The sequence below is a fragment of the Rhea americana genome, unplaced genomic scaffold (genome assembly GCF_003343005.1).
Source record: "Rhea americana isolate MKP2758 unplaced genomic scaffold, rheAme1 scaffold_91, whole genome shotgun sequence".
In the NCBI taxonomy this organism is placed as follows: Eukaryota; Metazoa; Chordata; class Aves; order Rheiformes; family Rheidae; genus Rhea; species Rhea americana.
The window spans coordinates 1,095,159-1,111,638 of record NW_028187100.1 but is presented as its reverse complement, the minus strand read 5'-3'; the positions used below and the strand labels follow the sequence as shown (position 1 = coordinate 1,111,638).

General features: G+C 42.2%; 3 protein-coding genes across 9 annotated transcripts in view; 1 reads left to right on the top strand and 2 right to left on the bottom strand.

Annotated features, from left to right (window-relative positions):
* Positions 1–3,276, top strand: part of CYB5R3 (cytochrome b5 reductase 3) — a 23,462-nt gene extending 20,186 nt beyond the window's left edge. Inside the window, exon 9 of the mRNA XM_085324401.1 lies at positions 790–3,276. Within this exon, the coding sequence (XP_085180527.1) occupies positions 790–962 (173 nt within the window). The 3' untranslated portion in view covers positions 963–3,276. The remainder of the gene's footprint in view (positions 1–789) is intronic.
* A 1,238-nt stretch (positions 3,277–4,514) lies between these two features.
* Positions 4,515–6,616, bottom strand: REP15 (RAB15 effector protein). The gene is given in 5 exon segments (XM_085324437.1): positions 4,515–4,681; positions 4,683–4,924; positions 4,926–5,118; positions 5,120–5,220; positions 6,575–6,616. Coding segments are annotated over 5 exon segments (720 nt in total). The 3' UTR covers positions 4,515–4,539.
* Positions 6,617–7,782: 1,166 nt separating this feature from the next.
* PPFIBP1 (PPFIB scaffold protein 1) overlaps positions 7,783–16,480 on the bottom strand; it is a 94,427-nt gene continuing 85,729 nt past the window's right edge. For all 7 annotated transcript variants that reach the window (XM_085324411.1, XM_085324412.1, XM_085324413.1 and 4 more), the window contains 6 exons: positions 14,677–14,799; positions 13,282–13,407; positions 12,238–12,426; positions 11,563–11,742; positions 11,196–11,261; positions 7,783–10,398 (listed from right to left, as the gene is read on the bottom strand). In XM_085324411.1, the coding sequence (XP_085180537.1) occupies positions 10,312–10,398; positions 11,196–11,261; positions 11,563–11,742; positions 12,238–12,426; positions 13,282–13,407; positions 14,677–14,799 (771 nt within the window). In that variant the 3' untranslated portion in view covers positions 7,783–10,311. The remainder of the gene's footprint in view (positions 10,399–11,195; positions 11,262–11,562; positions 11,743–12,237; positions 12,427–13,281; positions 13,408–14,676; positions 14,800–16,480) is intronic.

The window sequence follows — 16,480 nt, the reverse complement described above, 5'->3', positions numbered from 1 at the left end:
AACATCAGGGTAGGTTGTCAGTCGTATTTACAGTGGTAGTTTGGGGCGGAGAGGGAAGAGCTGTATTCCTGCTCTTACCTTAWGGCCAAAATACACCTCCCATAGGGCAGTAGGGAGGGGCTGCAGGTCCCAGAGTCTATTGCTGTTATGTCATCATCTTCTGCAATTATTATTTCTGCAAAAAATTCCTCTCCCAACACTGTTCTGCAGTTTCTCTGCCACACCTAAAAACAGATCAAAGCTGGAAATTTTGGATAGACCAAGACAAGAAAAATGTGTCAATCTCACTGTATCAAAAGCTTTGGGCCAGCAGTGTTTTTGCATCCAGGGCTGGGKATATGATAGGTAAACCTGCATTAACTGACCAGCTAACCTAGTATTAACTGACTAGCAGGATGAGGGTTCCTATGGGGAACAACTTCATTGACTAGAATTCTTGTAATGAACATGTAAATAGTGGGTTAAGGATGATGGATGTTATTGACACTGGAGCTGGGAAGATTCTTATTCACAGCTCTGTCTGAGTTTTCCTTGGGACTTTTAGGAAGCTTTTGTAAAAGTTAKCCCTTGTTTTCTCTGTACATCAGTATATCACCTTAAAAACCAAGATGGCAGTTCTTCCATGTAGTGTAATTGTGCTGAGTACACGTGAATGGAGCATGCAAATACTACAGGCTAGAGCATCCCTTAAAAATCCACCCCAACTTTGCTACAAAGTGACTTGTGTCTTTCTTTTTTCTGTCTTTGTCCTCTTTCCTCTTTCTCTACTTTTTTTTTTTTTTTTAACAGATTGGGAATATAGCCAAGGATTTGTGAACCAAGATATGATCAGAGATCACATGCCCCCACCTCAAGATGATGTTCTGATTCTCATGTGTGGCCCTCCTCCAATGATCCAGTATGCTTGCATTCCCAACTTGGACAAACTGGGATACACCAAGGACATGAGGTTCTCCTTCTAACAAAAAGACTGATAGTTCAGTGATCTTGTGTGGAAGGGAAGAAAAAACATTTAATGGGGAACAAGACCAGGGTACATAAGTGGCTGATGCACAGTGCTGAGAAGCTACATTTAAGTTAAAATTGCTTCAGTTTTTCTAAATCTCTGGCAAGTAAGACACTCAAGCTTAATTGTACTCAGATTGTACTCTATATTTTGCACAGAAACAATTGTATTGCAGAGAGTGGTGCCTATTGCTCAGTTGTATTATACTGACCATAGCTATCCTATAGAAAGATTATATTCCATTTCAAGGAAGGGAGGCATGGCTTCTTAGGGAGTCTGTGGTTTCTTAGGGCGCTATACACTGGTTTACACTTCGTTAGCAGTGTAATCAAATGGCAATGGAATCCTGCTTCCCAACACTGTGCATACCCAAAATTTTCCTTGAAATGAAACATGAAAATATATGGAATGTGCTGGATTATTTACCTTACTTCTGCTAAATTTTAATCCTTACAGAGCTTTTACACCATAAAGGCCAGGAGTGTTTGSCTTGTATGCATAATCTTTGCAATATCAGAAACTTCAAGATGACTGTTCAGTTCAAGGATGGTGATTAATTATTTATGACTGAAGTCATACAAATTGCTCTGTTAATCAAAACAGAGAGGTAGACATTAACACCAAATTTTTCCTCTTTATTTTGGAATGGCCTCTCTTAAATGCAAACRCTTTTCCAGCTGTCCACTTCAAGTAGCTGTTCCCATCCCTGGGCAATGAAAGGAACTATGGAAAGCAGGAGATTTTATTCACTGTTCCCMAAACAGCTAGGAATTTTTGCTTGTACGTTTTGAATACTGAAAAAATACTAACTTCTGTATTTACTTTTAAATAGCAGAAGGTGCTGTAGTAGTGCAAAAGCAGTTCTTCTGTATGTACCATACAGGAAAAATATTTGGGTGACAACAGTGTCTTGCTTTGGTTTCCTGTTATCCATAGACTGATCTAGAACAAGGGGAGCTCAGTGCTCATCACTAGAGAGTGTTTCACTAGGTAATCCTWCTTCGGATGTGGTAAGCAGGAGCCTCACCTGCATCTGCATAATTTCCTCAGGCAGAACTCCAAATGCTTTGCTTGAAAAAAGGATGCATGGGAAAAGCCTTAASTCACCTAACTGACAACAAATTCGAATGTCTCACTGAACCTAAAACTTTTTCTTAGATGCTGTTTATTATAGCTCTGATTTATTTTTTTAATTTACTTTTTTTACAGCAGCTTTTTACCTAATCTGCAGTAAACTTAAAGCTTCTTGATTGCAGAATCTTCTGCTTCCAAACAACAGAGATGCTGCTGAGATTAAAGCTGTCCTGCAAGGAATCTATGAAACTAAAAATCTTGTTCTGGTGATGGAAACCAGAGTGATTTGAAAGGATATTTAGTGAAATGCAAAGTAATGTGGATGCTAGTTAGTTACAAGTATCGGTGTATAATATCGCCTTTTTTCAGGATTTGGGTAGGTATGTGGAAGGCATAACTTGCAGTGTTTCCTTTTGTGCCTGTACAACAGGTGAGTATTGTGAAATTAAAAGGTTAATTCTCAGTGCGAGTTAAATGGTGAAAAAGATACTATGGTTTATTTAAGGAATCTGGAATGGATAATACAATTATTAAACTTAATTATTTTATTAATTAATTAGACTGTTGCCTATGAGATCTTGAATTTTTGATGTGTGCTTCTGAAACTTGTTCTTTAATRCCATGCTCCAAGGTTTCAGTCTGTCTTTTTATGAGGCAAAATGTGGAAATTTGAGCGTAATTATCTTGCTGCTGGTTTATATCAGTGTGGGATAAACAGTTTTTTCATGACTCTATTTAATTAAGTTTACTTGTCAAAAATAGCTAACTGGTTAAGCATAAACTGGTTTTGTATTACTTAATCTATATACTCAATTACTGGCTTTTTTCACATCTGTGTAAGAAATAAAAATTTCTTGCAGGTGACTCACCTGTGTGTTATTTAGCACATCATCTTCATAGACAGCTCTTCAGCCTCTGAAGAGACGTATTATTATTTTAAAACACTCTAGAAAGTGAAAGTTCAAAAAAAAAGTCTGTTTGCTTTGATTACCTAAGTGCTTATGTATCTATCTGTTCTGTTGCCTGAGTTTGGATGCCAGCTCAGGGAATAAATAYGCTTCTCCTCCTCCCCTCAACCATTCCAATATGTTCTTATTAATTATCTTGATTTTGTACATCTTCCTTGTGAACATGTAGCTCTTCTATGGAAAAAAATTTTTTTTTATAATATGCTGAAATAAAACTGAGTCCTAGTCCCTTTTGTTCTGTGGTCCTGTACAACAGCATTTAAACAGATGATAAAAGTCATAAATATAATTTTTGCTACTTTTATGATTCTTTGTTCATCTCTCTAGAGAAAATATGAGCATTCCTCTAGTTTTCTGACAGGACAGGCTGAGTGCTGCCAATGCTGCTCTGTTACAATATTACACAGCAGTTGAAGAAACATGAACTTACTGTATGAAAGGTGTTTTGAGGAAAGCTGACCCAGAGAAGTAGGATCAAAAGGCCTCCTGCTGCTGCTTTGCCTCTACCAGAGGTAGGTCCCCTTCGCTTATTGCTATACAGAGGTAGATAGGCCTCACTATAATAGTGAAGAGACATAAATCAGGGCTTGTGCTCTGAGGTGCTGTTTATTTGCAACAGAGGATCTGAGAGGAAGGTAAAAGAAATGAGATGGTCCTTAATTTCACTCCTTTTTAGTTGGGTCATGAGCCTGTGCTGTTTCTTGTGTCACAGCAGGCCCTTGATCTGACACAGCCCCTTGGAAAGAACAGGCTTTGCAGCTGAGGTCAACGCTGCGCTTGTGTTTCTTCAGCAGGTTTACAGCACTGAGACCCTTTTGTCAYGGACTCACTCAGTAGCCTAGCACTGATATACTTTTAAGAGGCAGGAAACAGTCTTCTCATACAGCCTATTTCTAGCTCAGGGAGGGGCTTTTCCTCCCAATTATGAAACAGCTCACTCCTCCAGAACTGCATTATTAAGTCTGTGCGTTGGCCTTCACTCTTGTTCCAAATCTTATGATTAGTAACAAGATATTTTTGTTATTACAGACTCAACCTCTTACACACACACACACACACACACACACACACACACACACACTGCCTTTTCTATGCACACAGTAAACAAAAGCTATGCATCAAGTCTAGTAAGAACTCCGAAGGCTTGGGGTGATGATAAGGCTTTCATCGAATTCAGGCGAGACATTGGCAAACAAAATGTTCTGGAAAAATTAAGCGCTGTCTATAAACACATTTTCTGGCAGGTACGTCTTGCTGTTTCAAAACCTGGAGTGACTGAATCATCTTGGCTTCTGCCAATCCCAACCTAAGGCACAATCTAAGGGAATGTGACAGGCAGAGGGGGAAGGTGGGAAACAAGGGGGTGGAGAGGATGGAGTGAGAGACGATGTAGGCAATGAAGAGATCAGCCCCAAGCGTCCTTTGGTAAGCTACTGCACAAAAATCATTGCTGTTAACAAGAGGGTTATAAAAAGTTTATGTACACATTGCCTATCTAGCTCCTTCAGTCCATTTTTTTGTGGAGAGACAGTTTGCTAGCGTGTCTTTTGTGGGCAGGAAGCTGTCAATAGCCGAGACAGACTGCCTTAGAGCAGTCTTGCCTGYCAGGCAGCACGTTTGCTTCTCCTTGCTAGCTGTCTAGCATGACCTTAGGCTTTCTTGGCATGCCAAACATTATGAACAAGCCCAGGCAGTCCCGTCCCACCAGGCAGCAGCATTTGGCCAGCTTCGCGAACTTGCTTTTGCTTTGGAAAAGCTTATCTGCCAGCGAGACTTCCCTGCAGCCCTCATCAAACGTGGCAGCCAGTTCACTTCAATTACAGAACAGCTCAGCCATCTGTAGCGCCCACCCTACAAAGTGGAGTTTGATTTGTTTGATCAGCTCCAGAAAGAGTCCAGATCCACTCCAACTCAACAATGATGATTGCTGTTTGGTCATTTTGCTGGTTTGATAAGCTCCTTTTTACTCCCCTTTCAACACAGAAACTGATGAAGTTTTGATGATTGATTGAAAAGCTCTCCTTCAGAATGCTTGTGGCAGGATGGCATTTGGGCTGAGGCTCTCCGATCTCTTTGAGATGCATGGCCCACACCTTGGCTGAACACAGATATTACTAGGCTTTCAGCCTTGCTCTCCTGCTTGTCTTCATGTGCTATTTTCTGGCTCGTGGTCTGTGTAAATGAAGGTATTTCRGCATACAGAACAGCTCAGGGAAGTCTCTTCCTTTTCCAGGGAAGGCTCAGTAGTCACGGGACAGACTATCTTACTTCTTATTAAATATGCACAGTGGTTATTTATTACCACTCACCTCCTAGATAAAAGAAGTCATGCCAGTGGCAAAGCTAACCTGTGTTAACAAGCTGCTGTTCTGGAGGGCAGACCCCCATTTCTTCTGGTTGTGCTCCTTGGCAGCGTTGAACAGACACCAGCCCAGCAGGCTGAGGAGCTGTAACAACACCTGCGAGGAGCTGTAACACCTGCTGACCTCATTTGTGCTCATTTTCCTCAGTTATTTCCAGTACCATTTGTTTAACTGATTTTATCTCATTCTACTTCTAAGACTATTGTAAAGAAACCCTTTTATTGGCAGTGRGTGGTTCCTAGGCATCACTACTATTTTTTTAGTCACTGAGAGACCCAGTGAGCATCCAAACTGAAGCCTTCTTTTAGAAGGTGCGTGAAATGGGGCAGTGATCTGTTTTGGCAGCCTGTTTGCATGTATTAGCTGCCATTAATGGTCTGTAGCATTAACTGTGCCATGATAAGGCACATGGAGTCAGTTGGACTTTGGCTCCCTTTCTTAAGAAGCTGGTGCTATTGCCACGTTATAATTAGATTATCCCAGGGAACAATGGCTAGTCAATGCACCACGAAGCAAGACCATCGAATACATCTAAAAAGGAACAGGCTTCTTTTAACCTTACAAAATGCAGTCSTGTTAACTGCAAAAGCTGGAAAGGGTGGTGGGGTGGGGGGGTTAGTCCTGTAGCACGCCACAGGCAGGAATCCTGTTCAGTTCTGAGTGCTGCTGCTGCCAAATTCTCCATTACAGCCTCTTCATCTGCCTGGGAGCTCACCAGCATTCTTGAAAAACACTGTCCTGCTGCAGCTGAGCTCTTTCTCCTCCTCCTCATTTTGAATGAACGAAAATACAATGATGAGCTCTCCCTCTTCTCCCTTTCCCTGAATTGCTCAACACCTCTCCTCACTGATCTCTTCCCTTCTGTTTGCAGATGTCCTTGTGTTCCTACCACCACTGGGAAAACTCCTTCTCCTGTGGGTCGCTCCTCTAGCCTAGGATCTCCCCTCTCCAGGAGATGGAGCATGTCCTACACACTTGCTTTGCTTCTTCCACAGTTCTTCAAATGTGTCACAGGCCCTTTCTTCACGCCAAAGCTCTTTTGTGATCGCCTCATAGCTACAGTTAAGGGCGACACCACTTTTTTCCTATTCTGTTATCTTTGATCTTAACTCTAATTTCTATTGCTTTCTACTTATGGGGTCCTCAGCACCTAATACTCTCACCGTTCTGACTAGTTCTTCTGACGCCAGTGATTTTGCTTCCATTTTCGCAGCTGTCTCGAGTACAAGCTTCATTTGGGAGGAAGAAAATGAAGAGACTTGTTAGGAGAAGTTCTTGCTGCAAATGAAAATGCTAAAATACTAAGGCAAAGCATGAAGTATGCACTAAACATTCACAATGACGAAACAGCATAAGGTATGAAACATGCAGGTAAAAGCAAGCGCAACTTTCCTGCTAGCGAGAATGCTACAATGCAACAATACCTACAGGATGGAAATCAGAAGAGTTACTCCAGAGGTTATTCTAGATTTCTTCTCCATTTTTATATATATATATATATATATGTGTGTGTGTGTGTGTGTGTGTGTGTGTGTGTGTGTGTATATATATATATATATAAATAAAGTGAACAGAAAAATGCTGGGGTTTATCTATCTCCACAAGCTCTCTATGGGGACCTATCTTCTATCTTCTTTTGCTCACCACCATAAAAAGACAAGTATTTATTATATTCTAGCTTTCATAGTGCTTATTTCGTTTTCACAGAGAAATGTTGATCTTGTGCCCAGGAACAAAGAAGAGAAGGAAAGATAAGGGCTCTCTGTATTTTCTGGTCTGTTATCTAGGCTACACTGGACAAAACATTTATCATCATTTGTGCCTGCATCCTAGCAACAAAACAGAGTTTGGGGACGCTTAATTCCTGCTGGCAAATTAGATGCCTCTTTGTAGAAAGACTAAATATAAAAGCAGTTCTGGCAGCCGACGGCCGCTGCAGTACCACACTCAAGAGACCGGCTGCCTCCCTAAACGCAAAGCGACCGGGGGGAGGCTGCCGGCTGAGCTCCAATTCACTCCTCTGAGCGCAGTCGGTCTGCGCCAGCCCCAGCAGTAGCCAGCGCCGCCCGGGCAAGGGAACCTGACGTGAGGCTGCCGGCGTCACGCGCCGACGCGCAGAGGCCGCAGCGCGGCAGCCTTTTGGCCCAGGCCGGTCTGTATCCAGCTCTCAGAAATAAGTTAAAAAAAAAAAAAAAAGACTTGGGATGGATTATTCCTAGCAGGTGATTGCTGACTTTCTCTGTGGGCATCATGCACAAGTGAACARACAGACAGCGCTAAATAAATAAATGAATAAAAGCTTGCTAGGAAACTAAGACGAAGAAGAAAAAAAGGGGGATATATTTAAAAATTACTAGTTTCTGGAAACATCTGGCATTTTCCAAAGATTTTATTGGATTTTACATGGCAATACACAGTAGTTATGCTGCCCTCTTCAAATACACACAAATTAAAATACTGTAACAGTACCAACAGTGTGCACACGTGCATGTTAGCTTTCGGGCTTTTATCGGCCTTTTTTTTTTATTATACCCCCCCCCAAAAAAAAAAAAAAAGTTCAGATGATAGGTAGCTTTCAAGGGACAACCTGTTTTTCAACCAGTAAATGCAGAAAAGGATTCTTCTGAACAGAATTCTATTTACACTGGACTTACTTAAAAACAGACGTTCCTACGCAATTGGCGATACGCTCTTTAACAGCACTCCATCTAAAAACGCAATCTTTCKGAGCGCGTTCGTTTGTGGCTATTCCAGTATGTAACATTGTGTCGCAGCCCCGCTTTCTCCTGTGACCATCCAGCTGATCCCCGCTCTGCCGAACGCTGCGGGAGCCCCGGAGTCCCGAGCCCAACTCACACCGCGCTAACAACCCTACCGCGGATCAGTCACCGAAAGCAAGCCCTGAACTGTATCACGGGTATCTGCACCTGGAAGCCGTCACCAAGCATTACAGGACCGGAGACATCAGCCTAAAATAGCTCAAGAGCCCGCAAAACTGCAGAGGGATAAGCAAGTTATTCGTGGATATTGTTTAGTCAGAAATTTGGAATGATGCCTCAGTTGTGATCTTTTTGTAGACATGCAAGTCTTAAGTAAGTAAGTAAGTGGCATAAACTGTTTTCTGAATACATTATGGATTGTTTGCCTGGCTTCAGTTATGAAAGAGAAAATGACAGCACTTGATATTTTGTGTGTGTGTGTGTGTGTGTGTGTGTGTGTGTGTGTAAATACAACTGGTTCTCATCGAATTTTTCATCTTTGTACACAAATAATAGCCCACACTGCATATCCTTCAAAGAACCAGACTGGAAATAGCTTATAAGCTTATAACAACATAATGGTAGAGCATGTCTCCAACGTACCCCAGCATCTGAAGGGAGCACCTCTGAAACACCTGGCGAATCTTTTTTTCCTTCCTAACTTTGGTAACAATATTTCAGGAATAACATCCTTTATCCCATATAAGCAATGTGTCAAAACCAGTCTCCCTTCCAACAAAAACAGTGATGAAACAAGTGACAAACTCTTGTTAAAGCAGAACAGCGCTGCAAGGAACAATTCTAGCTGTGTTTTTTTTTTTTTTCCTGTACAAAGCAAAGAAGCATCATGCCATTGTGCTAAAATACATGCAACATTCAGCACCATACAAATGACCAMTTCAACAAACAGAATTACTTTTTTGTTTGCTTTTGGCTAGGACACCTTGTAATACAGAAAGTCTGACAAAAGATATCCACTGGCTAGTTCAGATTTTTGAAATCAGGTTTTCAAAGCAGAACAGAAGGTAAAATGATGAGCAACATGGCTGATATTTGATTTTTTTTTCAGGAAAAGCCCTACCTTAGGTTTAATATTATGAAATAATATATTTCCTATACTTTTCTCTATATAACTTTATTTTTTTGCAACTACACCATCTTTACGTTAGTCACAGCACAGATATATCCCTTCCATATGCAAGGAGTTCTCTCAAATTCAGGAAGAAAATTCTCCAGAATATTTTTAAGTCACAGATGTGTTGTTAACCTTGTCTGAATGCTGGAACTGCTGCTGGGAGCAAGAAAGAAGATGCTTTTAAATCTGCAGTTACTGAGAGTCACCACAAGAGGAGATATGCTTTATAATTACTTCACCCCAAAATGGAAGATCATTAAACTGTGCACCTTGCAAAAGGAAAAAAAGCAAACAGTTCCAAAGGTCAGCCTGCCTTTTCCAGTAACCAGCTGGTACGCAAACTGGGATAATCTTTTTACAACACTTTCCCCTTCCCCCACACCTCAAACTTTCCACCACTCTATGTCACAAAATTTAAATTTCTGCTTTTATATGTACTTCATATACTTTCTTTTTTTTTATAAAACAGTATAAAAATAAGAGCAACAGTTAAGAGATTACACAGGGCAYGAATAACTAAAATCCTATGTTGGATACTGTGTGAAAGGTAGAACTGGTATTTGTCCATTTGAAAAGGACAGCAGTGACATTTTTCTCAGCTGAGACCCTAGAGAARGCTGATGCACAACATCTACAGATGCAGTATTTCTCCATAACATCTTGATAAGTGTTATCATGGAACAGTATAAAGGAATACCTAAGGAAATGAATAAGGAAAAGGAGCATTATGATAACATAAATTTAAATGCAACACTCTGAAATATATCACCAGTTTGTACATTAAATATAGTAAAAACAATTAGCATTCACCAGTGTCTGGGTGTTTCTTATGGCAACTTTGAAGTAGGCACCTTTTTTCTTTTTTTTAATTCTCCACCCCCAATATCACTTCTAACAAACAGAAGCAAGAGCAGTGTAATGTACATGATCTGCTGCCCATCACTTATAATGATGATGTTTCTTGCACATAGGGAAGTGAGCCTTTATCAGTGCCCGGCAGTTACTGTCACACATTGGAGTCCTCATCCGTTATACTGGTGCTAGGAGAGCGAGTCGTAAAGTCTTTAAACATCTCATCTTCCTTTAACATGTGCTAGAAAGGAAACGAAGGAAGAGTCAAGGTTCAGGGCCTCATAACTAACATCAACCTGACTAGAAACTGTCTGAGCTTGTGCCTGGCGCCAAACACCGCTGCGAGCGCTGCCAGCCATCACTTCGTTCTCTCCCTCTGCACTTGCCCTTCTGCTTTTTACGGCTGCACTGCACCCTTGGCCAGGGGGCTGCACCAGCCGCAAAATAACTCATCAACAAAACAAGCAGCGGGAAGGAGGAAGAGGTTTTCAACACATCCCTGATCAATTTATGGCTCAACYGTGGTCCTGCTGGCACAAACAGCTTGTGGAGTACAGGCTGAGGAGTCTTTGCCACTGAGAAAATGCTCAGGAGCCCTCCATCAGCAACCCACGGGTCGGTACTGTCCCTCCGCCCTGCCAGGGGCAGCGTTCCCGCAGCCGCGGGTCAGGTGCTACCAGGGGCTCGCTAGCCAGCGTCCCCCAGGCAGCATGCCTGGACAGCCTCCTGACCCTTTCTTTTTTTTTCTCTCTGCCCATGCGAGAATAAAAGGACCTCATCTGACCCCTTCACTGTACTTAATTTGTGCAGTATTTTGCATCCTGCAGTCCTCAAAGACCTGTGGTGTTTCACCTCATCAAAACACTCAGCAAGTCCCACCATGCACTGAAATCCATCAAAGTAACTGCTCCCCAGAAGTACAAAATTCAGCTGCCAATTCACCACTAATAGTGGAGGAAACTTGTACCCAGTGTGGTCAGAGACTGTGAAGGGTTTTAGACTAATCTTAGAAAAACAGATCCCACTGCTAAGGCTTACTGTCAAGTTGTTGATGCCTTCAGAAAATGCTCCTATTTGCCTCACTGTTCCTTCTGAATCTTCCATCTACAAGAGACAGATAATGGGAGACATAAGTTTTGTGCTAATACACAGTTCAGCAAGAAGTACAACTGCTTGACTACACCATACATGGTCAGAGCTAGGCAGGAGTGTGTCCTGTCAGGAGGGAAGAGGGCTTTTATACCAGACCAAAGATGCTGTAGTCACAGCTTGAACTTTGTGTCGAGAGGTGCACGTTTGTGCTGCTGTGCGAAGTCACAGCATCCATGAGCCAAATCAAAGGGCACTGAGAAAGGAAGGTTTTCCATCAAAAGCCAAGGACTCCAAACTGTTAGAAGTGCTTTACCTGTTCCAGCCTGTCCAAATCGTCATCGTCATATACTCGGATATCCAGGCCAGACTTAAATCCCTTCTTTGATGCACTTCCAGATGCCTGCCCCACTTCCATAGGACATACATACTCTTCCACATCATCCTGCTTCTTCTTCCTCAAACTCCCAAAATTGCTGAAGGCAAGTTTCTTTGGCTTAGGAATGAAGAGAAAATTGATAGGAAGTTAAACAATTGGTAAAGAATTAACAAATCTCTTACTTCTGCATTTGGCAGGGGGGTCAAAACCCCACTGTTTTCCTAACAAAGATCTTTTGTATAGTCGTATTTCACAACAGTTATCTCTGAAAGGGCATTTACAGGATCCCAAGCGAGATCAGAATCCTACTGCACTAAACCACAAGCATATACGTACAGTCTCTGTCCTGAACACCTTATAGTACAAACAGAAGGATGACACACAAGAGTGCTACCTCTTGCCTGCACGTGAGATGCTGAGACACAATGTGTTTATGGTAGACCCAGGAGTCAAACCTCGACGCACTGATTCCTACTCTAACACTTTCATTATTAAACCAGCCTCCCTGTTAGACCTTACTGAACTGTACCCTAATCATGGATAAAAACAGTGCATTGAAGATCTTAACATCTGCCTAGAAGCTCATGTACAGATCCAAAACAAGTGACCTACCTTTACTTTGGCAGTTGCTGTTAAGAGGACGTAGTCGGGGGACTCCATGGCTTCGCGTTTCTGCAGCTGAGCCTCTTGACCAACAAGCAGGTTGAAATGAGTCGCCAAGTGCCGTCTCAGCAGTGTCTTGTTTGGCGGGATGTTCAGCAACTGTGCCATGGTTTCTACGTTGAAGCGAGGCTCTAAAACCTATTAACCAGACCACAGAGAACCCAGCTGAAGTCTTTACTGTCCAATGAGGTCTCAAGTATGTTAACACGCGTGCCTCTCTTCATCTGGTCTATTTAAGGTAGTTTGGGGGTTTTGTTTGTATTTTAGAGGAAATACAGAACAAATGGACAAAAGAGAATTAACTAGTTACAAGATTCATAAAATGTTACCTCCAAGATTTCTTTCTTGAGTTCTAAATAAGAATAAATGGGCAGGTAAGAAGAAAGGACAGACAGATCATTAGCTCATGTGATGTGTGAAGCTGTCAAAAAATGTTTACTCACCATCCCCTTTTTAATTCTGGAAAATGTAGCCAAAGGAATGATGAAAAATAAACAATCTTAAACGTTTGCAGAAGGGTTATGTTTCTCAAACACCACAATAAGCTTCTGCAAACACGAATCCCTCGTCTGGAGCATCTGAGGCTAGAGTGATTAAAGACCACACTGGTCTGGCATCGAAATTACAAATTTTACAGAAGAATCAAGACTTCCTCACACATGAAAAGCACATTTAGGTGTAGGAAGGAAGATGGTGGCTATTTAACAGCATGATAGCAGTGTAAAACATCATAGGGCAGGAGGTGGAAAATGCCATATCCAAATTAAACTTTGAGGGGAATCCAGGTAATCTAACACACTGATGCCCCAACTAATTTTGGCAAAGACATTAATGTCTTTTGAACAACAGGGTAACAAATTTTGAAAGTGAATTATTACATAAAATGAGAAGATAAAAGAAAGGAGTGTGCAGTAAAGCTGTCAGAACTTCGTTCTAGTGATTCTCAGCCACAATTCTTTTCAATTAAACATAAAAGCCTGTCGGAAACCTTACCATCAGCCCCCCATGCACGCCGCTCCCCCGCAGATTGGGTGCATACTCTGCTAGATCAACAGAGCGTAACCACTCCATCACGCGATGATTGGTCCACTGTGTAACCTCCGAGGGGGTGATGTTGTTCTGTGAACAGCAGGAACGTGCAGTCAAGGAGACCTCCTACCTCAGCTGTCTCGGCCCCAATCCTTTCTGAAACAAATCTTTCCTGTCCTTAATGAACACATGCCCACTCTGCACTTGAAAAAACTTCCACTTTTTGTATTGCTCTCTTGTAGCAATTCCAAACCGGAGAATGTGTTTTCACCAAACCCCAATCCTTCCCCAAGTGCTGGAGGAGTTCACAGCAGATGTAAATTGCATCTTCATCAGTAATATTGTATCTTTGCATAGCACAAGACTCACAGTCAGTTAAGCTCTCCTGAGTTTCCTAAGCTTTCTCTTCATCTTGGAGTCTGGTTCTCTTAAATCTTTAAACAGTGACACTAATGAGACACTGATATGTAGCCACCTTTCTGGTGCTTTTGTTGTCATTACAAGAAGAGTCTCAAAATTTTCAGCAAGGTAGTATGGTTTGAAATTGGCCAGTTTCAAGTGGCAAGCAATTCACAACATGAAATATTTATCTTTCTAGTAATTCTGAGTCTGGAGCTGACATGTGCATACGGCAGCTTGTGTTTATCCTATTGGGAAGTGATTTTCTTTCCTATTTTGCTTACAGGAGCATGAGACAAATAATACGAGCTGTGTCTACGAACACAGTGGGCAGGTCTGTACTACTCTTTGCAGTTTGCTTATCCTACAGCGTACTGACAGTAGCTGTAATTTTCACTGGTACAACTGAAAATCAGCTAGCTCAACAAGCTGTTGTAAGCCTCTTGCGGATACACATCATGAATCTAAATCCAAGGCTCTGGTTTACCTCATCACCCACTCACCACTGCCCTATCTAGCATACGCTGCCTCCAAAACAACAAACTGATGGCAGTTTGCCATCTGATAACAGGACCAAACTCATCTTACGCAGAAAACTGAGACACAGCCACAGATTTTACATAGTTACACCAGGACTTATGGCAAGTGTGCATCAAGTTGAAGATGATTTTCATTACATTAGCACATCAGAGACTAGCCTGAAACAGCCGACTATTAACTAAAAGGGAGAAGAAGAGATTTGGCAAGAGGAGATGACAGGGCCATGGCTCTTGAAAGAACAAAAGTGGCATTCCAGACAGAGAAAGCAGGACAGGAAAGCTGGAAAAATAGAATGAGGAAAACGAAGATAAAACAAGAAACAGCCAATAGAGAGGGAAAGGGCAAGGCAGGAACAATCAGAGACAGCAGAAAAAAATAACCTAGAGGATTCCTCTTCACAACTTAGTCTTAAAACGGTACCTCATCAGATGGCCTCCGGCGCAGACAGTTGGGTTCGAAATTATTTATTCGCAGAACCTGGATGGCTCTTTTGATGCTAAGATGGTGGAGGACGCTAACAACTTTCAAGGACAGCAAGTCATCCTGTGGAAGGGCGAGGGGGAATTAATAAACAAGCACACTTATTAATGGAACCAAACCTGGCTGGAGGAGACAGCTTAGGTTTCTGGCTTAAAATGCCACATCTGACACACACTGCATAAGTTTTTAACATTTAAGATATGTGGCTAATACTAAACTATCTCCTCCCCAAAAAAATCTTCTTGTGTGCTAGCGCCTGGGTACTGTTCTTCACATACAATGCAGAGCTTAGTGTAAGACATCTGGGGTAACGATGAGGGAAGAAGAAGATACATTCTCAGTAATCCTGTTAGAGACAGAAGAGCTTTCCAAACACAGCACATCAAACTCATTTGATGTATTAATTTAATCCAGTCAAAAGTCTTAATACCTCAAACATTCAGCTAAAAGTTTAACTGAAAACAATAAATTGACCATAAAAATAAAGCACCCTGTATGATTTAAAAAAGAAGTCATCCACCATCCACACCGGCAGACGATGTTTTTCAGAATGCCTTTCACAAGCAATGGAACGAATGGTTCAATGACCGACTATACGAACTCCCCGTATGTCACTGAGGAGGGAAAGGACGACCATACGAAGGCTGCAGAGAGCCTTACTTGAAGTTGCTTGTGGCCCCAGCGCCCCATCACTGTTTAGATCTTCCCTTGTACAGGCACCTTCTATTGGTTTGAGTGCATGAGGAAATGCTGGCCAGGAACGTCGATTCTTGGCATCAGCGTGTGTGCCAAAGGACCCAAACACCCAGACGATCCGGAGTTTGACTCCATGACAAGGCAACACAAGGCAAGTTGGCCGCAGATTTACATCACACCATTTTCAGCAAAGGATGAGCTACTTCTCATRTATCACCGAGCGAGAGCACATGCCCAGCAGTCCCCAGAGAGTAGCAGTCGCCTTGTAAATCCACTCACGCCCACTGCAAGCTAACATGCCCAAGCAATGGGCTTAGCCCTTGCACACAAGCAGCAAATTCACACTCTGTAAAATGCCTGTGATGGGAGGGCCTAGTAGGAAAAACGCTCTAAAAATGACAGGCATCTCATCTTGTTACAAGATACAAAGCCATGCTCTTCCAATAAAGGCATCAGCAATACTAACGAAAGCAGYTGGTTCTTTCTCCAAGAGCTTGATCCTTGCAATGCTTTTTACTCAAACGTTGATCTCGCTGAGGGACTCACAGTTTATAGCTCACACGGACCAGCTTTCACAGTCCCCCTCACAGTCCCCCTCTCTCTGCACTGACTACAGGGTGCAGACAACCGCCTTAGGCTAAGCAGTTCGATTTTACACGTCAAGGGCTGGGTGAGATGAATTCCTCCTTCGTCACAACAGCAGCAAGCAGGAGTTTTGCTTTGGCTCCATGAAACTTCCCTGTCCCCTTCTTGTCCTCAGGGTTCCCTCAAACCTAGTTACCCCTGAGGAAGGAAAAAACAGCTTTTTGCTACTTGCGCAGGCTTAACATGCAGAGCACATCTGGTGGACAAAGGCAAACGAAGAAAAACTTTGTATCAGGCTTACAGGTTAAAAAAGGCTGTTGGTGCTATTAGACATCCTGATCAGGTTTACAATCTATGCAATGCAAAAGATGACAGGTTTTGCCTACATCTAGTTTCGTTCCAGCATCTAGCCCCAATTTAGCACCGCAAAAAACAGAATAATTAGATTCCCTCTCATTCATAC